The sequence below is a fragment of the Octopus sinensis genome, linkage group LG4 (genome assembly GCF_006345805.1).
Source record: "Octopus sinensis linkage group LG4, ASM634580v1, whole genome shotgun sequence".
Classification (NCBI taxonomy): domain Eukaryota; kingdom Metazoa; phylum Mollusca; class Cephalopoda; order Octopoda; family Octopodidae; genus Octopus; species Octopus sinensis.
Window position 1 is genome coordinate 71,098,842 of NC_043000.1, and position 26,423 is coordinate 71,125,264.

The 26,423-nt window shown below is 37.1% G+C and overlaps 1 protein-coding gene and 1 long non-coding RNA gene across 2 annotated transcripts in view; one reads left to right on the forward strand and one right to left on the reverse strand.

Annotated features, from left to right (window-relative positions):
• The window catches only part of LOC115210479 (kelch-like protein 2), a 30,654-nt gene extending 9,718 nt beyond the window's left edge, over nt 1–20,936 (forward strand). Inside the window, exons 2-4 of the mRNA XM_029779082.2 lie at nt 18,388–18,831; nt 18,925–19,433; nt 20,652–20,936. Coding sequence (XP_029634942.1) covers nt 18,432–18,831; nt 18,925–19,433; nt 20,652–20,921 — 1,179 coding nt within the window. The 5' untranslated portion in view covers nt 18,388–18,431 and the 3' untranslated portion in view covers nt 20,922–20,936. The remainder of the gene's footprint in view (nt 1–18,387; nt 18,832–18,924; nt 19,434–20,651) is intronic.
• LOC118762999 lies at nt 8,996–10,858 on the reverse strand. The gene is made up of 2 exons (XR_004998753.1): nt 10,425–10,858; nt 8,996–9,359 (listed from the first exon to the last, which is right to left on the reverse strand). It is a non-coding gene; the product is annotated as an uncharacterized LOC118762999 (long non-coding RNA).
• Nucleotides 20,937–26,423: the final 5,487 nt, after the last annotated feature.

The window sequence follows — 26,423 nt, forward strand, 5'->3', positions numbered from 1 at the left end:
TATATATAATATATATATATGTTTATATATATATAAATATTTATATATATATATATATATAAATATATAATATATGTTTAATATATATAAATATTTATATATATATATATATAATATATATATATGTTATATATATATAAATATTTTATATAATATGTTTATATATATATAATATTATATATATATATATATGTTTATATATATAAATATTTATATATATAATTATTTATATATATATATATATGTTTTATATACATATATATATATAAATATATATATATATTTATATATATATATTTATATTATATATAATAAACCAAAGTCCTAATAAGTAGGAAGGTGGACCAATCACAAACGACTTCAGGTAGATGGCCCTGCTCGATCTGTAAAAAAGGTGTAGGTAGAAACTCTACAAGGTGCACCAAGTGTAAGCTATGGACACATAAGAGGTGCAGCAATGTCAAAGGAAGGCTAACTAGGAAAATAGTTTTTGTCTGTGGCAGATGCTCAGGAGCAATAAACACTGGAAATGTGCAGAGACCAACTTCTACCACGTTCCAGGGAGACAAACTAGAAGTAGTTGATAGCTTCCGCTACCTAGGAGACCAAGTCAGTAGCGGGGGTGGGTGTGCTGAAAGTGTAACTGCTAGAGTAAGAATAGCCTGGGCAAAGTTTAGAGAGCTCTTACCCCTGCTGGTGACAAAAGGCCTCTCGCTCAGAGTAAAAGGCAGACTGTATGATGCATGTGTACGTACAGCCATGCTACATGGTAGTGAAACATGGGCCGTGACTGCTGAAGATATGCGGAAGCTCGCAAGAAATGAAGCCAGTATGCTCCGATGGATGTGTAATGTCAGTGTTCATAATCATCAGAGTGTAAGTACCTTGAGAGAAAAGTTGAACCTAAGAAGCGTCAGTTGTGGTGTGCAAGAGAGACGTTTGCGCTGGTATGGTCATGTGACAAGAATGGCTGAAGATAGTTGTGTGCAAAAGTGCTACACCCTAGCAGTTGAGGGAACCTGTGGAAGAGGTAGACCCAGGAAAACCTGGGACGAGGTGGTGAAGCACGACCTTCGAACTTTAGGTCTCACCAAGGAAATGACTAGAGACCAAGACCTATGGAAGTATGCTGTGAGTGAGAAGACCCGGCAAGACTAGTCAGGACATAACTCGTGGCCCCTACCTGGGACGTAGTCAGTCCACCTGTGCATACCTTCCTTCTTGTGACACTTGTGAAGACCAGTTGAGGCAAGTGAAAATCAAAACAAATCAAAATAGATGAACATCAATGGAATTTGTATCTTTGTGGTACCAGTACCGGTGGCACACAAGATAACCATTCGAACGTGGCTGTAGCCAGTACCACATCGACTGGCCTCCGTGCTGTGGGCACATAACAAACACCATCTGATCGTGGCCGTTCGCCAGCCTCATCTGGCACCTGTGTCGGTGGCACATAAAACACCATCCGAAGACCCGGCAAGAACTAGTCAGGCCATAACCCGTGGCCCCTACCTGGGACGTAGTCAGTCCACCTGTGCATACCTTCCTTCTTGTGACACTTGTGAAAATCAAAATCAAAACAAATCAAAATAGATGAACATCAATGGAATTTGTATCCTTGTGGTACCAGTGCCGGTGGCACACAAGAAAACCATCCGAACGTGGCCGTAGCCAGTACCGCATCGACTGGCCTCCGTGCTGTGGGCACGTAACAAACACCATCCGATCGTGGCCGTTCGCCAGCCTCATCTGGCACCTGTGTCGGTGGCACATAAAAACACCATCCGAAGACCCGGCAAGACTAGTCAGGCCATAACCCGTGACCCCTACCTGGGACGTAGTCAGTCCACCTGTGCATACCTTCCTTCCTTGTTGTGACACTTGTGAAGACCTGTTGAGGCAAGTGAAAATCAAATCAAATCAAATCAAAACAAATCAAAATAGATGAACATCAATGGAATTTGTATCTTTGTGGTACCAGTGCCGGTGGCACACAAGAAAACCATCCGAACGTGGCCGTAGCCAGTACCGCATCAACTGGCCTCCTTGCTGTGGGCACGTAACAAACACCATCCGATTGTGGCCGTTCGCCAGCCTCATCTGGCACCTGTGTCGGTGGCACATAAAAACACCATCCGAGCGTGGCCGTCTGCCAGCCTCATCTGGCACCTGTGTCGGTGACACATAAAATCACCCACTACACTCTCGGAGTGGTTGGCGTTAAGAAGGGCATCCAGCTGTAGAAACACTGCCAGATCTGACTGGCCTGGTGCAGCCTTCGGGCTCCCCAGACTCCAGTTGAACCGTCCAACCCATGCTAGCATGGAAAGCGGACGTTAAATGATGATGATGATATATATATGGGACAGAAACAGTATTAATACCAAAAGCAATCTTTCTATCCACCTTAGCATATATGCTTTGTTAGAATACTGTGATATATATACATATCTCTATCTTTATATATATAAAACTGAGAATGTGTGTCTGTTTGTCTGTTTCCCTAAAACTTGAGAACTAGACAACCAATTTCATTCAAATTTTACATATGCCTTACTTAGGGTCCAGGGAGTGTCATCGGCAAAAAAATGTTCAACTTTTTGCCTAGGGCAGCAATATCATATCTTCTCCACTATTTCAGTATTACGTGTTAAAAGATGCTTTCACTTTAACAATAAAAATAATAATAACAATTGAATTATATGTAGTAAGTAATAATTAAAATCAAACTAAAGTATAATATAAGTAAAAATAGCAATTGCTATTAAATTGCATCAATGATTTGAACTTGAATAAGTGGTTTCACATGAATGGGAATTAAATTAAAAATAAAATTAGCGTGCAGAAATGGAATAGTCCAGATGGATAATAAAAAATTAAATTAAAGAAAAGACTATTGTCTATAAAGTATACAATGTAGAGAAAAAAGAAGAGCTAACAATTCCAGTCTGTTATATATTTTGAGTATTGTTATCACTAGCGATATCAAGATATAACTTTGTATTTTGCATTTTATGTGTAGATGTATATATATAGATGTACATGTAATTTGTACACATATATATACACATATATACATGCACTAGCACTATGACCCGGCAACAATGGGTCTTTAATGCTAGTATCTCTTATTATAAAAGGCAGATTTTATCTGCCTCCCTTTGTCTCTTATAGAAATCTACAATATAGGATTTCTTCAATTACAATTTACCTAGCATTTATAAGAGTAGAATACATCAGGTCGTGCCAGGTCCAGTTTTTCAAATTTCAACCCCAATTAAGCAAAATTTAGAGAAAACTCACATTGTGATGTGTAAGTGAAGTGCTTTTCTTAGTGTGGGCTACAGCACACACACACAAACGGAGTGAACTGCTTCACTGATGCTATCACCCTAATTTCTCCTCCTTTCTCTTTGCAAGTGTGCAACGATTAAAATGAAAGTATTTATATAAAACGAGAGAAGTGTACCTTAAACCACTACTAAAAAAAAAAACAACACAGCAAACAGAAACAAATAAATACATAACGATTTACTCCTCACACAATTTCTTCAATTAGAGTTTACCTATGATTTTTCAAAGTACTTCCATTCGGTCATGGCATACAAAATTTCTTTCAATTTCACCCCCATTTCAGAAAAAATTCGAGAAAACTAAATATTTTACCATTTCACTCTGCATATTACTCCCACTTCCTCTTTACACACATAGACACGCAAATATATAAATAAAATTGTAAGCTAACGTGTGTGTGTGCGTGTGTGTGTGTGTGTGAGTGTGTGACAGGGATGAGCAAGTCAAACTGGTCATCCTTTTTGCTAGATCACCTAACATCTAAAGTTATCTCTAAGTAGCAGTCGCCCAAAAGTGTATATAGACACACACATGTATGTATAATGTGTGTGTATATATTTCCATAGAGGTAACCATTCACTCCATACAAAGTTATTTAGGACGAATATAAGATCTAAAGTATATCCAAGTAGCAGAAAGATCGCCCAAAAGTGTATATAGATATTTAAATGTATTTATATATTCATCTATACACACATGTATGTATAATGTGTGTGTATATATTTCCATAGAGGTAACCATTCACTCCGCACAAAGTTTTTTAGGATGGACGAAAATCTTTATATATATATAAGAAAGGTTGTGTGTCTGTCTACTCCAATTTAGATTCCTAACTACTCCCACATTTTGCGATGCAGTTTAACCAAAACCGAGTATCTTATAGTCGTGATTCATATCGAACCCTTCTGGGTATTAGCGCGCGTCTACGATGAGTCTACGATTTTACAAATAATTTACCATCATTTTCTCCTGTTTTAATGCATATTTTTTTAAATAAAGGGAAGTAACTCTCAAACTTCACACCAATATGCGTGCTCATATGCGACGTAATATCACATCAGCAGCATTTCCTCACACCCTCCTTGCACTTGGTGATGGCAAAATACCAGGGGATGAAAATGGTAATATTGCCATCGATTCCATTTGTACCATTGTTAAGACGCCTTCTGATCTCAGAGATGCAGTGTTCCAAGATCTACAAGCTAATTATCAGAATATGGATTGGATTGGCCAAAAGGCTATACTGGCCCCGAGGAATAAAACTGTTCACCATATTAATGATGAAATGCTAAAACTCATTCCTGGAGAAGTCTATGTATATCAGTCTATCAATACAACTCCTGACCCACAGGACGTCATCAACTATCCAATAGAGGTACTCAATTCCTTTGAGCACCCCGGACTAACACCACACATTCTCAAACTTAAGGTTGGTCCCCCTATAATGCTCATCAGAAATTTGGTTCCCCCAAAACAATGCAATGGCACACGTTTGATCGTTAAGTCCTTATCTCCCAGCGTAAACTTATATCAATACTAGCAGTATCGCCCGGCGTTGCTCGGGTTGTAAGGGAAATAACTATATAAGCATTTTTAGAGAGTTATAGCCAAAAAATGCATTAAAAATTGAAAAAAAATTAAGGTAAATTTTTTTTTTAAATCGTTGACACATCGTAGATATTTTTAGAGAGTTACTTCCCTTATATAAAAGCGAAAAAAATGCATTAAAATGGAAAAATATGATGGTAAATTTTTTTTAAATCGTAGACTCATCGTAGACGTGCGCTAATACCAGAAGGGCTCGATATGAATCACGACTATAAGATACCCGCTTTTGGTTAAACTGCACCGCAAAATGTGGGAGTAGTTACGAATCTAAATCGTAGGAGACAGACACACAACTTCACTCTTATATAAAGATGCTTTTTTTTTTCAGTCATAGAGTTAGATTTATGAAGGTCTTCAGTAGAAAATCCTTCGAATTCTGACGCGCTGCTTGATATAATGAAATTCGTATCCATTTTTTGTCAGAATTACAAATTTTGAAAACACAATAGGAACAAATTTCGGAAAAAAATCTCCCATAATTCACGGAATTAAAATTACACTTCGATTTTTGTACAAAACTGTATTTGAAGTGTTTACGAAGTATAATACGTGTTTTCACGAAAGTACTAAAGAGATTTACTCTGATATTCTCATTTAAATATGAATAGGTAAATTCGGGCGGTTTGGTAACGAAAGGGTTTATATAAGTGTCGTCTGTTTATACATAAACACTGTTTCATACTTTCAGTTTAGTCTTCCTCAAATCACTCTCTTCCAAGAACATTTTCACTCACTCTTATCTGTTAGCTTCCCATACATTTTACTCATGTATCTATCAGCGTGATAGACAGAAACAAATATTACATCTAGTTTCACTTTATTCGTTGCACACTGTGTGTGTGCGTTTGCGTGTGCTGTAAACCAGACTAAGAAAAGCATTTGACATACACACCAGAATGTGAGTTTTCTGTAAATTTTGCTTAATTGGAGTTTAAATTTTAAAAACTGGACCTGGCAAAACCCGATGCATTCTACTCTTAAAAATGCTAGGTAAATTGTAATTGAAGAAATCCTATATTGTAGATTTCTATAACTGACAAAGGGAGGCAGATAAAATCTGCCTTTTATAATAAGAGATTTGCCTGAATAATCATCATAATTCAGTGCAATCATTAACAGTACTTTCAAGCAATTCAGCCCCGAGCAACACCGGGCAATTCTGCTAGTACATATATAAAACTGAGAATGTGTGTCTGTCTGTCTGTGTGTTTCCCTAAAACTTGAGAACTACACAACCAATTTCATTCAAATTTTACACATGCCTTACTTAAGATCCGGGGAGTGTCATCGGCAAAAAAATTTAACCTTTTTCCTAGGGCGACTCCATAGCAATATATCTTCTCCACTATTTCAGTATTATGTGTTAAAAGTGAAACAAAAACGTCTCTCTATTGTAATGCAGACACTTTCACTTTAATACTAAAACTATTGAAGTGAAAGTATTATATAACAGGGATGAACCATTAACAGTGGTCATCCATTTTGCTAGAAGAAGATCCGCTATGGTCTTATATGCTACACCACTAGTTTTCAATTCATATTAATCAAATTAATATTCAATTTTCACCCTTATTATGTGTGTGTGTGTGTATTAGCAATTTGTATAAAATTGCATCAATGACTTGAACTTGAATAAGTGGTTTCACATAAATGGGGATAAATTAAAAAGGTTTGTTATTATTATTACTGTTTGACTATTGTAATCACGTTTGTTGGTTCCTCGTTAGGGAAACGTTGTTGTGTTGCATTTGTTAAATAATTGTAGACCGTAACCTTTCGGAGAAGGGGCTTTGGTTATTGTTTAAAAATTGAATTGTGTCCCTGTTTGGGGAAATTGACAATATTTTCCCCGTCTTTACGGAAGCATTTTTGTTAAACTGCCTTCGATAGAAGAAAGTCCAAAAATGAATTTCGCTGCAGCCATACACTTCTATACAAGAGGGAGGACAAGATCCAATTGATCGAAATTGCAAGAGATGGGCCTACAATTCCAGTCTGTTATATATTTTGAGTATTGTTATCACTAGCGATATCAAGATATAACTTTGTATTTTGTGTGTAGATGTATATATATAGATGTACATGTAATATGTACACATATATATACACATATATACATGCATAATATATCTACCCATACACACATAGGCACACACACACACACACATACATAGGGGCAGGTGTGGCTGTGTGGTAACAAACTACGTTCCAAACACATGGTCCTGGGTTCAGTCCCACTCCGTGGTGACTTGACATGTGTGCATACTCGACAGAGTGTAAGTACCTTGAGAGAGAAGTTGGACCTAAGACGCATCAGATGTGGTGTGCAAGAGAGATGACTGCGCTGGTATGGTCATGTGGCAAGAATGGATGAGGATAGCTGTGTGAAAAAGTGCCACACCCTAGCGGTAGAGGGAACCTTTGGAAGAGGTAGACCTGGGATGAAGTGGTGAAGCACGCCCTTCGAACATTAGGCAATGACTAGTGACTGCGACCTTTGGAAATATGCTGTACTTGAGAAGACCTGGCAAGCCAAGTGAGACCATAACCTCGTTGCCTATGCCAGGGGTGTAACCAGCCCACTTATGCGTACCTTTCCTTCATTGGACACTAAACTCTGCTTGCGAAGACCTGTTGAGGCAAGTGAAATCGAAATAAAAAACGAAATCAAATTCGATGACTGGCATCTGTGCAAGTGGAACGCTAAGATGACCATCCGAGCGTGATCGTTGCCAGAGCAGCCAACTGGCTTCCATGCCGGTGGCACGTAAAAAGCACCATTTGAGCGCAATCGTTACCAGTGTCGCCTTACTGGCACATGAAAAAACATTCGAGCGAGGTCATTGCCAGTGCTGCTGGACTGACTCCTGTGCAGGTGGCACTTAAAAAACACCATTTGAGCATGGCCATTGCCAATACCACCTAACTGGCCTTTGTGCTGGTGGTACGTAAAAGCACCCACTACACTCTCGGAGTGGTTGGCGTTAGGAAGGGCATCCAGCTGTAGAAACTCTGCCTGATCAGTTTGGGCCCTGGTGCAGCCATCTGTTTCCCCAGTCCTCAGTCAAATCATCCAATCCAATCTACTATGGAAAGCAGACATTAAATGAAGATGATGATGATAATATATATTTAAACACATGTATTAGATGTTAATTTAACAGTTAATAACTGTAAATACCTTGCAATTGCTACGATAATTGTTAATTGAATGGTAAATATGTATTTTTATATACCTTCGATTTAGTGTTATCACATTTGAATTAAAAGTGTAAAAATAAAGTGAAACTATATTATAGTGTTATCACATTAGAATTAAAAATGAAATAATATTCACTTTTGACATGTAATACCAAACCAGTGTAAAAGATTTCTCTGGGCCTGCATTAGGCAAGAAGTTGAAATTTTTTTACCCATGACACTCCATGGATTCTATGTAATGCATGTGTAAAATTTGAATGATATCAGTTGGGTAGTTCTCGAGTTTTAGGGATTCACATATACAGTCAGACAGACACACATTCTTAGTTTTATATATATATAGATATTTATATATATTTGTATTTGTTATTGTTTATATATGTGTGTGTGTGTGTGTAGATAGATGTATATATGTATATTTATGTGTATATAATTATTTATGAGTATAGATGCTGTGTGTGTGTATTGGCCATTTCTATCTCCCTCCTAAATATTATTACGCCGCACATGGCCTCCCAAAACCACCTACAACACATCAGTCTGTGTTCGGTAGCTCAGAAGACTGTGTAGGTGAGTTCAGCAAACCAGCTTACTTAGAGCGGAAGAAGCAGTAGTCAAAGAAATCAGAAGAGTTGAAAATAACAAACAAAACTGTTGACTATAACCAAAATACAAGAACTTTAATTTTGAGGCCAATAACATTTATTTAATATATAAACAGTTCTTGAGAGAGTTCTTTCCTTTACCTCTGAATTGTGTAGACTTCTTTTGGTGAGCTCTTCTTTTATTCACCAGTCTAATGATTTATTTTCAATCTTTTCTTTTTTTCAACTTTTCTTTTTTTTACGACTGGATTCTTGCTACTTCCGAATTCATGGTACCATTCTGCCTTCTTTACATTGTCAAGTTCACTATTTTTGCAGCCAGTTCAAAACCTTCTACCATTCACATTAACCACTGAAACCAACTTCGCACTCGACACCAAATACTGTGTCAACTGTTCCTCACAAATTTTGCCCGGCATCATTTCCCACATTGACCCCATGGCACTGGCTACTACATAAAAAACCACTGACATTGCCCATCACAAATCGTCTTTCAACACGAACTAACTTGCCACATGGGCAATAGTAGACTTTATACTTGTCCACACTGTAAAAGCATACCAAAATCATACTGTCTATGCTTTAACCCTTTCATTACCAAACCGCCTTAAAAAAATTTTGGTTAATGTGACCAAACCGCCCAAAGCTGCCCGAATTTACCTATTCATATTTAAATGAGAATATCAGAGCAAATCTCTTTAGTACATTCGTGAAAACACGTATTATACTTCATAAAGAGTTCAACTACAGTTTTGTACTAAAATCGAAGTGTAATTTTAATTCCGTGAATTTTGGGAGATTTTTTTTCCGAAATTTGTTCCTATTGTATTTTCAAAATTTGTAATTCTGACAAAAAATGGATACAAATTTCATTATATCAAGCAGTGAGTCAGAATTCGAAGGATTTTCTACTGAAGACCTTCATAAATCTAACTCTATGACTGAAAAAAAAAAGCATGTGCTATTTGTTAATGAATCTGATGTTTCATTTTCCGAAAGTGAAAACAGTGAATCCGAGAGCTCCGACAGCGATAAAGAAAATGAATTGGCACCTGAATGGAGTGAAAATTAAAAAACTGTTTCTTTCGGTGATTTTTCTGAAGAAACTGGACCAAGCTACAGACTTTCCCAGAAGAGTAAAACCTTAGACTATTTCTTTTTACTTTTGAAATCATTACGGCGGAAACGAACCGTTACGCTAAACGTAAACAAAACGAAAGAAAGGATAGTTAGTAGTTTCCCATAACCTTAAATGAAATTAAGACTATTTTGCCATAAATATTATTATGGGTATCAGAAAGTTACCCAGAATAACAAATTCTATCGTAAAATTTTGTTGTATACCCAATTGAATATTAGCTAATAACCCATTTTCTATAGCGATGTTTGAACAAAATTTTAATAATTTTATATTTTGTTGAATTTACCTGTATCTACCTGCAATTAGAGTCACTTTGTGACAAAAATTATAGTATAGAATTGGTTGAGAACATTTCATTAAATTATCTTCCAAAATTCACGTTAATATATTGATAAATAAAAAAGTTATAGTTGTTTAATGAAACCAGACTAAATTTATGATTATGTAAGAAATTAATTGAAACACATAAGGGGTGTATTTTGGTCAGAAATATAGTAACGAAAGGGTTAAACAGTCATATGACCACAAAGAATTATTTTTTTCATCTTCGCTTGCAAAACCAGAGAGCAATTATTCCATTGCTCCTCATTCCAACTTCCTGTTTTTCATTATAAAAGTCATGCACGTAGATATTTGTCCATTTGTTTGTTAGCTGCACAGTATGAAATATCAGAGTCTAACTTACATTTTGACCATTTCTATCTCCCTCCTAAATATGCAATATCAATTTTGCTTGTAAAGCTCTGCAGTTCACCCATTTTCTCAAACTCCATTACTGTTGTCACTATCTTTTCATCCCTTTTTTCTTAACCTCCCACCCACCCCTGCCACCATAATAATGCTAGACTCACATGTGATCTTTCCTTCTCACTCCTCAACTCTTTGTTAACCCTTTCTTTTTAATAACTAGTTGGCTTTGAATGTTTGAGGACCTGGGCAAATAGTGGTTCAGGTGAGTTGTAATATCTAATATCTGATAGTGTAACTGATGTTCCTGCTGATAAACACCCCTGCAAACTTTCTCCTTTTCAGGTATTAAGTGCTGTCCCCCCACCCATCTCCTGTGTTCACTCCATTAACATCCTTTGAGCAAGCACAGTCATTATAGGTACATTGAAATATAGGTTTGATGAGGTTGTTGAAATGCTAGAATAGAGGTATATAAATGTGTGCTGTATGCAAGAAGAAAGGTAGAGAGCAACTTTATGTTCCTTGCAGGCAAAGACTAGGTATAAAATCTCTTGGGGAAGCAGTAGTGATGGGGTATGGGCTTACTCTTAGCTGAGAAATGGGTAGATAAGACTAATTTTGGAAAGTATAACAACTATTATCTCTGCTTATGCTCCTCAATGAGGGCTGCTGGAATGAATAAAAGGATTGATTTTATGATGTCCTTTTGCAAACTACTTCAGTGACAAATGATAGTGGCTTTATCTTTGTGGCTAGTGACTTCAACATGCATATTGGGTAGCATCCTGGTGGCTTCTATGATGTTTATGGAGGCATTTCTAAAATGAGGAAGAAGGCTGTTGGAGTTTTGTAATGCAAAACTTATCTCAGGAAACCAGCCAGTCACATGATCAGCTATCAACCTGTTGGCCACACAAGCCAAATTGACTATGTTCTCACCAGAAAGATGGATGCTCAGAAATACAATGACTTACTCGGTAAAGAATGTACTCCTCAACATAGGTTAGTTGTTAGCAGTTTTAGACATTAGATGAGAAGGACTTGGAGAAGCAAACCAGTCTGGAAAAGGAAGATATGGAAACTTAAGGATCCATTGAAGAGCTAGAGCTTTAGAGACATCTTAATTGAAGCATTAGACAAGAAGGAGGAGGAGATAGAGACATATAGCATAAAGGATAACTGGAAGTTCCAAATGGACAGTCTACTGAAGGCTACAGACCTAATCTGTGGCTAGTGCAAAGTTCTAACCAGACCAAAGGTGATGTGGTGTTGGAACAGTAAGATAGAGCTATAAAAGCAAAGAAACAGGACTGGAAGTGTGGCAGTAGTAGAGAATTATACTAGTTAGCTAGAAGAAAAGAAAAACTAGGTGACAAGTATATTTAGCTATGGAAAGGCAGAATGGAAAAGGTTTGCCAATGTTTGATGACATGAGGTGTTCTAGATTGCAAGACAGTGTGTCAGAGAAAATTATGATGTTGTAGGACTAAAGTGTGTAAGGGTAGATGATGGTACACTTACATTTAGTGATTCTGCAAAGAAAGAGGTATGGAAGTGTCACTACGAAAGGCTTCTAAATGTGAAGAATGCATAGGAGAAGGAGAGTCTTCCTAATGTAGATCCAACAGTGGGACCAGCTATCCAAGTTGACAGCAGTATGATGGATAAAGCAATTAAGAACATGAAAACAGGGAAAGCCTTTGGTTCATTAGGAATTACCACTGAGATACTATCTGGTGGAGTGGGATACAGCCTAGTCACTGTATAATTAATCAGGTTGTTCAGGAAGGTATCATACAGAAGTAATTACAGAGATATCAAATTGTTGGACCAGGTCATGGAAGTTACAGGAAGGGATTTTGCATAACTGATGTAGAAGGGAGTTAACCTAGATGCAATTTGGGTTTTGTGCCAGGGAGAAGCATTACTAATGCTATCTCCCTTGTAAGGCAACTGTTGGAGAAACATTTAGCCAAAAATAAACTGCTGTACTTGGCATTTTTCAACATGGAAGAAACCTTTGACTGTGTCCTTTACTCCTTCATCTAGTGATCACTGCAGAAGCTAGAGGTAGATGAATGACTGGTGAGAACTGTCCATTCACCAAGGCTCAGTTCTCAGTCCCCTGTTTATATCTCTTCAGGGAAATGGCCATGTTTGATGTGTATAAATGGTGTAAGTAGAAATTTCATTTGGTCTACCCAGTGCACATAGGGTTTAACACTGACGTGGCCCGTTGTATTAAGATTGCTCAAAATACTAGCTAAATGAGTGCCAAGTTGAATTTCCTCAGATCAGTTTCTTTCATTCTTTCAGTTTTTAAATTGTATTTAGTATGTACAACACTGCTGTACATTGACATCACAATGCACTAGAATGACACCTCCAGTGAGCCCTTAAACACTATCATAGCTATATTTTCAACCAAATTATGATAAAAAAAAGATATACTCAGTTAAGATTATATCTATAATTATATTAGTCTAATAATTGAGATGTAGATAAATTTCTTATATTCTGTACATATGGGCATGTTATTCATGGGAAATCAACTCAGGTTTTGCCCTGGAATTATAACAAATTGAGTCATTTTACCAATATTAAATGAATAACCATCATCCTCTAAATCGGTATAAACAAAATATAAACTCAGTTTCTTTCAGAAGCCCTGTTCTGCAAAAATTACAGTAAGCATTCCATTTCGACATTCTATTTGCTGTTTAATGGTATCATTGGAATATTCTTTTAGTAAATTTGCTACAAATGACTACAACCTTCCAATGCTACATTCTTCTTTCAAAATTACTAAAGAAATATATTTAAATTACTCTCACAAAGATTGATATAGACACCAGAATTTGTCTTTCTGTTTTCCTATATGGGCTAGTTTATGCTATAACATTACACCTATTACGAAGAAGTGTGTGCTTTTGGACTAAACTGCTGAATGACGTGTTTCATCAGTGTGAAATCATGGTATATTTGGCAGTTCAATTTCCCTTTAATTGCCAAATTGTGACCTTCATTCAGGTATCAGAATATCAAAATATCTACTCAAGTCTTCAACATAGACCAATTTAGAGGTCAAAATAAAGATTTCTGACACAACTTTAATTCTGAAAACTTTTACTCATGCTATTTGCATGTCTACTTTTTGTAAGAAAGCAAAATTGTTTACAAAAAGTTTACAAAATGGTCTTTTTAACCTTCTGTGCAGTGCAAACTATGGACACAAGAGATGCAGTGAAATCACAGGAAGGTTAACAAAGAAAATAGTGTTTGTGTGTGGAAAATGGGCAGGAACAATAGATACTAAGAACACTAGGAAATAGATTCCCTCAGATACCTAGGAGATCCTTAGATGTGGTAGATAGTTTTTGTTAGGAGGATGCTCTGAAAGCATAGTGTCTAGAATCAGAATTAGCTGAGGAAAGTTCACTTGCAACTCAACTTCCTAACCCTATTCTAACAAAGGGCTTCTCTCTCATTGAAAGGAAAATAGTATGATTCTTGTGTAGGAACAGCAGTGCTGCATGGGAGTGAGATGTGGGCTGTGACTGCAGAGGACATGTGAAGCTTTGTATATGCTCTGCTCTATATGCAATGTTAGTGTACATGTTCAGTAAAGTGCAAATGTGTTCAAAGAAATTTGGGCATAAGAGGCATCAGATGTAGTGTGCAAGAGAGAAGACTGAACTGGTATGAACATGTGATGCATGTGGATGAGAATAGCTGCAAGAGGTAGACCCAAGATGAAAAATTACCTTCAGATGTTGAGTCTCAGAGAGGACATGATAATAACCAAGATAATGGGTGATTTGCTTGTGCTCAAGAAGATCCATCTAAGTAAAAATGAGGCCCTAAAGGCAAATTGTTCATATTTATGACTCTTTCCTCCATAACCCATCTTCCTTAACACTCCTCCCTTCTATCTCCTGCTCTCCTTTCACACACTCACAAATTTACCTGCACACTATTTGTCCCTGACAAGTCCCTTCTTTGCAACTCATCTTCGTATTAACTCTCTGCATTTCACTCTTCGCCATCTCCTATCTCTCTCTTGCAAACTCACTTGCCCACTCAACTTATCCAATTCTTTATCCTGGAATTCCTGTTTTGGGGATAATGAGCAGCTGCCTTGTCACATTTTCTTGGATATACTTGAAATCTTTTTGGGGTCATAGCTATAGGCCCATGATTTGTCACCTGCTATGACTGTTTTCAAAAAGTTTTTGTCTTCCTTGACACAATCAAGGAGATCCTGTGCAGCTGAAACCCAATCTTCTTTTTGAGACTATCTCACTCTACACACTTTACTTCCAAGGACTGCTATAAACAATGGAAGTGAGCAAGAATATTATAACTTAGTGTGCATGTGCAACAAAGTCCAAGGTCTAGTGCCATGACCATAGCAACACTCCTGATACTTTTTGATCAGACCTTGTGTATACATGTATATATAAAGATTTCACTTCGGGACAGTGATACTCATAACATGCTGTTTGAACTCAATATACAAATGCTTCAGAAAAAAGCATTAAGCATATACAGCACATAAAAAGGAATTAAAGCAATGACAAGGGAACAGGAATTAATCAACTTATGTATGTATGTATGCATGCATGTGTGCATGTATACATACATACACACACACATACATATGCACTCATATATATTATTGTCATAATTATTGAATGTCCATCTTCCATGTTGGCATGGATTGTATGGTTTCACAGGATTCAATGGGTTTGAGGACTGTATCATGTTCCAATGTCAGCTTTGGCATTATTTCTATAACTGGATGCCCTTTCTAATACCATTTCCTTTACAGCATGTACTGAGTGGCATGTAAAAAACACCCACTACACTCTTGGAGTGGTTGACATTAAGGACATCCAGCTGTAGAGACCTTGCCAAATTGGATTGGAACCTGTGCAGCCTCCCAGTTTACTAGTTTTCAGTCAAACTGTCCAACCCATGCCAGCATAGAAAACAGATGTTAAATGATGATGAATTAAGCAATTTGATAAATGGAATTGATAAAATATTTAATCAAAATCGCAATCAAATTCGATGACCGGCATCCATGCTAGTGGAGTGCTAAAAGTACCATACAAGTGTGATCGTTGCCCGAGCAACAAACCGGCCTCCATGCCAGTGGCACATAAAAAGCACCATTCAAGCATGATTGTTACCTGCGTCACCTTACTGGCATTTGTGCTGGTAGCACGTGAAAAAACATTCGAGTGAGGTTGTTGCCAGTGCCGCTGGACTGGCTCCTGTGCAGGTGGCACAGAAAAAGCACCATTTGAGCATGGCTGTTGCCAGTACCACCTGACTGGCCTTTGTGCCGGTGGCACGTAAAAGCACTCACTACACTCTCGAAGTGGTTGGCGTTAGGAAGGGCATCTAGCGGTAGAAACTCTGCCAGATCAGATTGGAGTCTGGTGCAGCCATCTGGTTCGCCAGACTTCAGTCAAATCGTCCAACCCATGCTAGCATGGAAAGTAGACATTAAACGAAGATGATGGTGATGATGGGACTGAATTATTATAACTGATAAAATCATTGATGACAGTATTGCAATATGGCAACAGACCATTGACTGAAATCAATAAAAGAATATATGTAACCATATATATGTATATATAGGGGGAAATTTCACAAAAAAAGACAGGTGATGTAGACAACAAACAGATGTATTAGTTTAATGCTCGGGAAGTGAAAAAGTCTTTAACGTTTCGAGCCTACGCTCTTCTACAGAAAGAAACAAGTGTGTGTGTGTGTACACTAAACGTAAATAGTTTCTTTGTTAGTTTCAATGATGAGTATTCCAGATGTTTTATAATGTAACTGCTTACAAAGTGACTTGTAGAGAAAATGACTAAGGAAATTGGCACATACATTGTTTTTGTTGTAAAATTTAAAAGATCATATAAATTGTTAATTTAATCACATATATACTACATTTGAACCAACAATGGATTGCTAACATTCTGAAAGCTTTATGATGCCGGATTTTTCAAAATAATGTTATTTGAAATTTTAGTGTGTCCAATGAATCAAAGCATTTGCTTCCAATGAAATATTCCAAGCTTTGAAATGAGTAAAAGCCTGAAGCTGTGAGGTCAGGAGAATACAGGGTATATGCAAGCTTTTCTCAGCCAAACTCTTCAATCTTGGAACAAGTGATTCTTGTAGTATGGGGCACATATTATCATGATAAAGAATAACTCACTTTATAATGACTAAAGAGCACCTCTTCTTAAATTTTTCATCCGATTGATCAAGTTGTTCATAGTAAGCTTTAGTTATGTTTGTTTGGTACAGTTGCAGGATTTCAAAGTGGTAACAAGGTGATCCAAAAATGGTGAATGAACTCTTAAATGAAGAACAATGCAGAATTGACAAATAAACTTTGTGATCTCTAAGTTTGTGAAGAATTCAATCATTGAACTTAGACACCATTCCAAGTTTTTGAAAATAGCAATAGATAGTTGATGATGATAATGAAATTAAGCTCTTTTGTTATATCTTCATCTGTTGCATTGCCATTTCTCTGGAGTGCTGCTGTTTGTTATTCCCCATAAAAAGAAACAAGATGTCCACAACAAGGAGAATGGTTCAAGCTGAATGAAGTTCTTGTCTCAAAACTTTTGGAATCATCATTAGCATTTTTACTCATTCAGAATATTATTGTGATATATTTCTGTTATATTTTTACAATAATAGTAGTACAGTTCTCCCTTTTGAATTCATAAAGCATGCTATTTTTTATGGTCTTTTGTAACCCGCAGAGTTGTGAAGGGTTGTTCAAGTAATAACCAATGTAGACATCTGGCATGGTGACTATCTTTAGAATGAGGCATTCTCTGTTTTGTAGTGTTAAATTAAATGTTGAAACAAAGTAATACAAAACTGAAAAATATAGCTTCATAAAGAGACATTACTTTTGGGATGATTTGATGTATAGTTTAAAAAAAAAAAGCAACTGAAGACATTCTGTTACAAAGAATTGTCATTTTTAAAGAAACTAGCCAAATGTAAACAAAAGCTAATGTTATATGATTACAATAGAGTAATTACTACATTTACACAAGATGTACTGTTCCACTCACAAAAAACTGCACATAGCAGCATCAGCTAATCAGCATAACATGATGCATGAAATAGATAGCTTGAACTTCTTGATTGAGTGTTTTGTATAAGGAATCTATAATCCACTGGTTATTAAAATATCCACATTTTATCTTCCTTACTAGAGGGGAAAATCATTATCATCATCATTGTTTTAACGTCCACTTTTCAATGCTTACCTGGGTTGGATGGAATTTGTTTGGGTAGATTTTCTATAGCTGGATGCCCTTCTTATCACAATCTTCTCTTATTTTCAAGTAAGATAATATTTCTCTATGACCAGGTATGTTTACATGCAAGATTGGAAAGGGACACCATTTACATGATGTCGTACTTGCTTACAAACATCATATGATGTTAAGGAGACAGTAACACACACACACACACACACACACACATCTAGACATACTAGAGAATTCTTTTAGTTTCTGTTTACCAAATCCACTCATAAGGCTTTATTCAAGCTTCCACACAGTAGGACTAAACCCAAAACCATGTGGTTGGGAAGCAAGCTTCTTACCACACAGCCATGCCCTGCACCTATAAAACTATCGTTAAATGTTATTTTTAAAAATAACTTACTGAATGATTGTAAAAATATGATTAAATTTTTTTAATGAAAAATATGTACTTTTTTGTCATTTGCAGAAATACTGTTGTTTGACGTGTAGCATCCAGACCATCTGCCTGGCATGATTGAGTCGCGCACCTTCAATGTGGAAAGTCATAGTAAAGTTGCATTTCATGTTATGTATGATTTATGGCGGCAGCAGCAGCTCTGTGATGTCATTATCTCTGTAGAAGGACACCAGTTTCATGCACACAAGATCGTTTTGGCAGGATGTAGTCCATATTTACGTGCCATGTTTACAAATGGCATGTTAGAATCTGAGAAAAACTGGGTAGAAATCCATGGTACAGACCAAAATACCATGGCATATTTATTGGAGTTCATGTACCGTGGTTCTATTGAAATCACAGTTGACAATGTTCAGAGTTTGCTGCAAGGATCCAGTCTCCTTGGTTTGCATTCCCTAAGAAATCTGTGTGCTCATTTCTTACAATCGCAACTAACAGCTTCCAATTGCTTAGGTAATATTTCTTTTGCCATATTTTTTAATATTCTATACATACTCATAATTCTCTTTCATAAATAACTTTTAAATGAGTATTTTTAATCTACAGGTATCCACTATTTTGCTGACATGTACACCTGTATTGAACTTGAAGCTACAGCACGTCACTACATTTACCAGAATTTTCTAGATGTCATTCGTACTGAGGAATACTTGCAATTATCTGAAGAACGGTTATTAGATTTGCTCAACAGTGATAAACTGCAAGTAACAAGTGAACATCAAGTGTTTGAAGCCGCATGTCACTGGCTGCAGTGTGATCTAATTCATCGTTCACATGTTGCATGTCGCTTTCTACAAGCTATCAAACTCGTTCTGCTAGATATGGAATACTTGCAAAATATTGTAAGCCAGTCTGACTGGGTTCGAAATTGCCGGAAGTGCCAAGTTCGAGTGAACAAGGCACTGATGATGAAACAAAACAGTAAAGCACTTGAACAGATCACTCCTCGTGCCCAGCCACCTAGTATTTATGTAATAGGAGGACGCAACAGTATTGACTCACAGTTAAAAAGTGTTGAACGATATGACTTCTTATTGGACCAGTGGTCGACAGTGGTAAGTTTTCTTTGTACCAATATACATTTATCAGTTATGTCTATAAGCAATAAACCTTAATATTGCTAGCCAATAAAATATTTTACTTTAAAACAAAAAAATTCAATTAAATTTTCACACTATGACTAATTTTATCTTGAATTATTGTTTTATTTTTAATGACATTTGAATGATGTCATCTTTAGAACTTTTAATCTATAACGTAAGTTAAGAAAACTAAATATTATAAGGTATTTCATCCAACACATTCCTATAACAATTCACAACCTTCCTTTTGTCTAATATTAATTTCTAAAAGTCAAGTGCAATTCTTTTCAATGTCTTTATTGCATGGCATTCTGTGTTCTTTGAACTATCCGAATTACTTATTTCCATATATTCCTTGCCCTATCGCCCTCTTTAAAAGTTCAATTGCATTAAAAGGTAGTATATGTAAATTTTAGCCAAGGATAAAAGGTAATTTAAATATTCACCTTTAACATATTAGCTAGGGCCTCAATTTGACCAGTATGATTTTACAAATTTGAGAAACGAAAGTTTTACACTGAACAGGACAAAGTTTAAACTTGAAATTGTAAATGCCCAAACTACGTGTTAATTATCCAGTATAACCTCACTTTCCATCTTTGAAATCATGCCATGCTAATAATTCTGGTAAATCTAGAAATTACTTTTGGTTCTATGTTTTGTGAACAAAATGCCTTAATGGTATTTTGATTGTAATACATTAAAGAAACCTATCTAAGATATACCATCATATGTGATGCTGTATATTAAGGGTTTGAGATAACAAAACAGTTTACTGTGTGTAACTTGCTTACTCAATAATCATTGGTCTGTATGTCTAATTATTGATTCATTGCTTACAAATGAGCTGAAGGGTTGATGTAAAAGGAGAAAAGATGTTTAACTCTTTAGTATTCAGATTACTTTGTCAAATGTGATGCCTATTTATTCACATTGTTTTGAATTTGATTATTTATTTTTAGAATGACATTGTAGAGTAGGTGTGAAAGGCTGGACCTGGCCAATCTGAACATAAAACAGGTAGAAATTTTGGCAAGATATGGCCTGTTTAAATGCTAAAGGGTTAAAATATGCTTTCCTGAAGTATTTGGAAAAATTTTTAAGGGTTCATTCTGATGACCAAATCTGGGAGGATGGTGCAGTTTCTGATTAAAATGATTATATGTCTAATATTTTACATCTATATTTCAGCCTAGCATGAATATTGCACGGACAGCTGTTAGTGCAACTAGCTATAATGGTTTGCTTTATGCTGTTGGTGGAGAGTGTGCTTTGGCAGATACTCCTGATGACACATTATATTTGCGTTGTGTTGAGTGCTATGATCCAGTTCTTAAACAATGGGAACTAAAACCTGAACTCAAAATTGCTCGGTCATTTATTGCTGTGGCTTCAGTTGGTGGATTTCTCTATGCTATAGGTAAGCTTCATGGGAAAAGTTTAAATGTTCAATATTTTTAACATAAGCAGTAAGATATTTTGTTTTATCATCATCCATATTTTTCCTCAAAATACTGTCAAATATTTGCGAGTATATTTTTCAAACAGTCTCACTCATTTTAGTAATCTTATATATATATATATATATATATATATATAATATATATATATATATATATATATATATACTTTACATATTTAAGAAAAAATGTTGTAAATCAAATCATAAGAAGGCTTATATCTATATACACTTACAATGGCATTTTAAACTGAGACTCTATAAATTAGATCTTGATGTAATCTATTGCGCTTTATCAAATGATACCACCCTCAAAAGATACCTTCTTTTTCTTAGACAGACTCTACCAGAAGTGGCTATCCTCTAATATTAAATCTCCACATTTAATGATTTAATTAGCAATGTTTTTTGACAAATATGTCCAAAAAAAAATCCAATGTTTTCTTAAGAGAGACATGAATGAGTTCAGTTTTACAACTTCAGAAATGCCTTCCATATGTTATTAAAGCCCATTAAATGTGTTTGTGTGTGTGTGTGTGTGTGTGTGTAGGCACAGGCATGGCAGTGTGGTTACAAAGTTTGCTTCACAAGCATAGAGCCTTGGACTGACCAATACTTTGTTTGTGGAATTGGTAGACAAACTACAAGGAAGCCAGTTGTGTATATCAACTACTTCTAGGTATCCCCCTGGCATTTGATGGAGTCTGTTTTTTGTACATTTCTAGTGTTTATTGTACACATACAAAGACCATTTTCCCTGTTAAGCTTCCTCTGATATTGCTACATCTCTTATGTGTCCATAGCTTGCTCTGGGTGCATCTTATAGAGTTTTTATCTACACCTTTATATATATACACACACACATTCTATTATTGGTTTCAACCAAAGGTTGTGGCCATGCTAGAACATTGCATAAATATTCATTCCTCCCACAATTACAGTACTACTCAGCTGTGGTACTAACTCTGGGAGCAGAATCAGCACATATTACATCCTTTCCCCTCCCTAGCAATCTCCCTCTTTTGCAACCACTTTCATTCCTCATCATCCCTGGCAACACTCTTTCTACCAATCACCTCCTTTCTGTGCCTTCAGCCACTGCTCTCTCTCTCTCTCTAGTCCATTCTAAATACTTCTTTTATCTGCTGTCATTCTCAGTGCTCTCACATATTTAACCATTATGTCCCACCTTCAATAGCCCCTTGTGTATCCCTATATCTCTCTCTCCACTGCTCCTACACCTTCCACATCATCCCACTACTTTCTGTTCTATTCTCTTTCCTGAATCACTCTTCTATCTTCCATCTTACCTTTCTACATACTCGTATTTCCCATCATCCACGCCCCCACCCTTGTTCATCACTCACTGCATTAACCTCACTAGTGCTGGTGGCATGAAAAAAAGCTGCTGTTACACTCTGTAAAGTGATTGGTGTAAGGAATGGCATCCAGCCATAGAAACCTTGCCAAAGATAACACTGGAGCTCAAAGTGGCCCTGCAGCTTGTGGGTTCTTTAGCAAACTGATCAACCCATGCCAGCATGGAAAGTGGACAGTAAATGATGGATGTGGCTGTGTGGTAGGAAGCTTGCTTTCCAGCCACGTGGTTCCAAGTTCAGTCCCAGTGCATGAAACCTGGAGTAAGTTTCTTCTATAGCTTCAGACCGACCAAAGACTTGTAAGTGGATATGGTAGACACAAATTGAAAGAAGCCAGTCATATATATATATATATATATATATATATATATATATATATAATATATATATATATATATATATATATATATATATATATATATATGTAGTATGTGTGTGTCATTGTGTCTGTGTCTGTCTCTCGCCACCACTTGAGAAGTGGTGTTGGTGTGTTTATGTTCCTGTAATTTAGCAGTTCAGCAAAAGGACTGACAGAATAAGTACCACACTTCAAAAGAAATATAAGTACTGGGGTTGATCCATTCAACAAAAATTCTACAAGGCGGTGCCCCATCATAGCTGCAGTCTAATGGCTGAAACAAGTGAAAGAATAAAGGAATATATAGCTACACATGTGTATGCATGTATGTATGTGTGTGTGTACATATATATATATATCATACATTATATATATCATCATCATCATCGTTTAACGTCCGTTTTCCGCGCTAGCACGGGTTGGACGGTTTGACCGGGGTCTGGGAAGCCAGGGGCTGCACCAGGCTCCAGTCTGATCTGGCAGTATTTCTACAGCTGGATGCCCTTCCTAACGCCAACCACTCCGCGAGTCTAGTGGGTGCTTTTTACGTGCCACCTGCACAGGTGCCAGGGGAGTCTGGCATTGGCCACGATGGGTTGGTGCTTTTAACGTGCCACCGGCACGGAAACTAAGCCAAGGCCACACTGGCATCGGCCACGTTTGGATGGTGCTTTTTATGTGCCACCGGCACAGAAACCAGTCGAGGCGGCGCTGGCATCGGCCACGTTCGGATGGTGCTTTTTATGTGCCACTGGCACAGGTATCACAACTACTATTTCCATTGATATTTGTTTCGATGTTCATGTACATGCATTTGACTCAACAGGTCTCCTCAAGCACAGCGAAGATGTTCAGGGGCTATGCGGAACTGGTGCCGGAAGCAGCCCGGGTCTTTGCAGTCACAGCACATCTCCAGAGATCTCGGTCCTTCGTCATTGCCTCTGTGAGGCCCAACGCTCCGAGGTCATGCTTGACTACCTCATCCCATGTCTTCCTGGGTCTACCTCTCCCCCTGATACCTTCAACTATTTGGGAGCGGCACTTCTTCACACATCTCTCCTCATCCATCCGCAGTACATGACCATACAATCGCAAGCGTCTCTCTTGCACACCACATCTGATGCTTCTTATGTCCAGCATTTCTCTCAGGGTTCTTACACTCTGTCGTGCGTGCACACTGACATTACACATCCAGTGGATCATGTTAGCTTCATTTCTTTCAAGTCTACGCATGTCCTCTGCAGTCACGGCCCATGTTTCACTACCGTGAAGCATGGCAGTTCGCACACATGCATCATACAATCTACCTTTCACTCTGAGTGAGTGACCCTTTGTCACCAGTAGGGGTAGGAGCTTTCTAAACTTTGCTCAGGCTATTCGTATTCTAGTGGTGACACTCTCTGAGCATCCACCTCCACTACTAACTTGGTCACCCAGGTAGCGGAAACTATCAACTACTTCTAGTTTCTCTCCCTGGAGTGTGATGGAATCTGTTTTCTGAGTATTTGTGGTGTCTATTGTCCCTGTGCATCTGTCGCACATGAAAGCTATCTTATCAGTTAATTTCCCTTTGATGTTGCTGCACCTCTTATGCGTCCATAGCTTACACTGGGTACATCTTATGGAGTTTCTACCTACACCTTTCCTACAAATCGAGCAGAGCCATCTGCCCGATGGGGTGTGTGCTGAGTTCGCCTTTCTGCTTACTATAACTTTGGTCTTTGCTACATTTACTCTAAGGCCCTTTGATTCTAACCCTTGTTTCCACACCCGAAATTTCTTTTCTAGTTCCGGTAGTGATTCTGCTATGAGAGCCAGGTCATCAGCATAGAGGAGCTCCCAGGGGCAACCTGTTTTGAATTCCTCTGTTATATGCATACATTATATATATATATATATATATATATTCATACATTATATATATATATACACAAAATTTAGAGGACTGACCACTAAAAAAATGGACAGCCTGTATGCTAGATATAGACGTCAAAATCACCATTTTCCATGAAGAATGTGTTCTCAAGAAAAAAATTCAGCAAAAACCAATGTGTAAAAATAAGCAAGACAAATGAAAATATACGAAATAAAAAACGATTACCTATGTACTAATTAGTTTCACTTGTTAATATTTACGTATATGGATACGCAAACATCTGCAAGATCGTCAGCATAGTCTGTCGTTTACAAAACACAATTTCCAGAACTAGAAACAGAACACTAGACCAAAATCAAGCATGTATTAAGTTCAACAACTTATATTTATGTGTATCTTTCAAATGCCTTCACTTTGGCGTGCTGAGATTGGAAATTACTCTGCAGTTAATAAACAGCAGCAGTCAATTTACCAGTTAGAGAACATTTTTTTTATCATTTAAAATCAAATAAGGGTAGAAATTGATATTAATCAATTAAAACCAGTGGCCTAGCATATTTTTAAAAAATCCGAAGATTAAAAAATTTTTTTACATACAAAATTTAGAGGACTGACCACTAAAAAAATTTCCAGCCTTGATCAAACCGTCCAACCCATGCCAACATGAACTACAGATGCTGGATGATGATGATGATATATGCATGCAAACACGCACACACATGTTCCCCTTCTCAAATGCCCCTGCCCCTCTTAAAATTCTTTTCTTGTGAGTTTCTTGGTGACCTTGCCAGTGCTGGTACCACGTAAAAAGCATCCAGTACACACTATAAAGTGGTTGGCATTTGGAAAGGGCAACTACATAAAACAGACACAGTAGCATAGGTGCAGGAGTGGCTGTGTGGTAAGTAGTCTGCTTACCAACTACATGATTCCGGGTTCAGTCCCACTGCGCGGCACCTTGGGCAAGTGTCTTCTACTATAGCCTCGGGCCGACCAAAACCTTGTGAGTGGATTTGGTAGACGGAAACTGAAAGAAGCCCGTCGTATATATGTAAATATATATATATGTGTGTGTGTTTGTGTGTCTGTGTTTGTCCCCCTAGCATTGCTTGACAACCGATGCTGGTGTGTCCCCGCCACTTAGCGGTTCGGCAAAAGAGACCGATAGAATAAGTACTGGGCTTACAAAGAATAAGTCCCGGGGTTGAGTTGCTCGATTAAAGGCGGTGCTCCAGCATGGCCGCAGTCAAATGACTGATACAAGTAAAAGAGTAAAGAGTAGCCTGGGGTAGTCTTCTAATAATATAAATAAAATATACTGTTGTGTCTGGGGAGAGTCATTCTCTTTTAGTGCCTTATTATTTAACATACTCACTGGTAAAATTTCCACTTATTTCTTATTTTTTATTTTCTAAAATTTTCGTTGCGTCTTGCAACCTTTTCAATAGTCTTGACTCTGTCCGTTATTTACACTGCGTTTCCTTTTGTTTGTTTGTGCGCATGTGTGTGGGTCAGTGTGTGTGTGTGTGCCTATGCATGCATACATGTACGTATGTATGTGTGTGTGTGTGTTTGCATGTGTATATATGTATATATATGTGTGTGTATGCATATGTATGTATGTGTGTGCATCTGTATGTACGTATCCTGCATATTTATGTGCTTGCCTGTCTGTGTTTGTGTATTTTCTGTGTATGTGTGTGTGAGAGCATGTGTTTGTATATGTATGCACCTCTGTCTCCTTGTGTGTGTGTGTGTGTGTATGTGTTATGTAACTATGTACCTATCTGTCTGTATGTTGATGTGTTTGTTTATTTACATATCTAAATGCTTACATACAGAAATAAAATTATAAAATGAAATAAAATAAATAGATAAATAAATAAAAAAT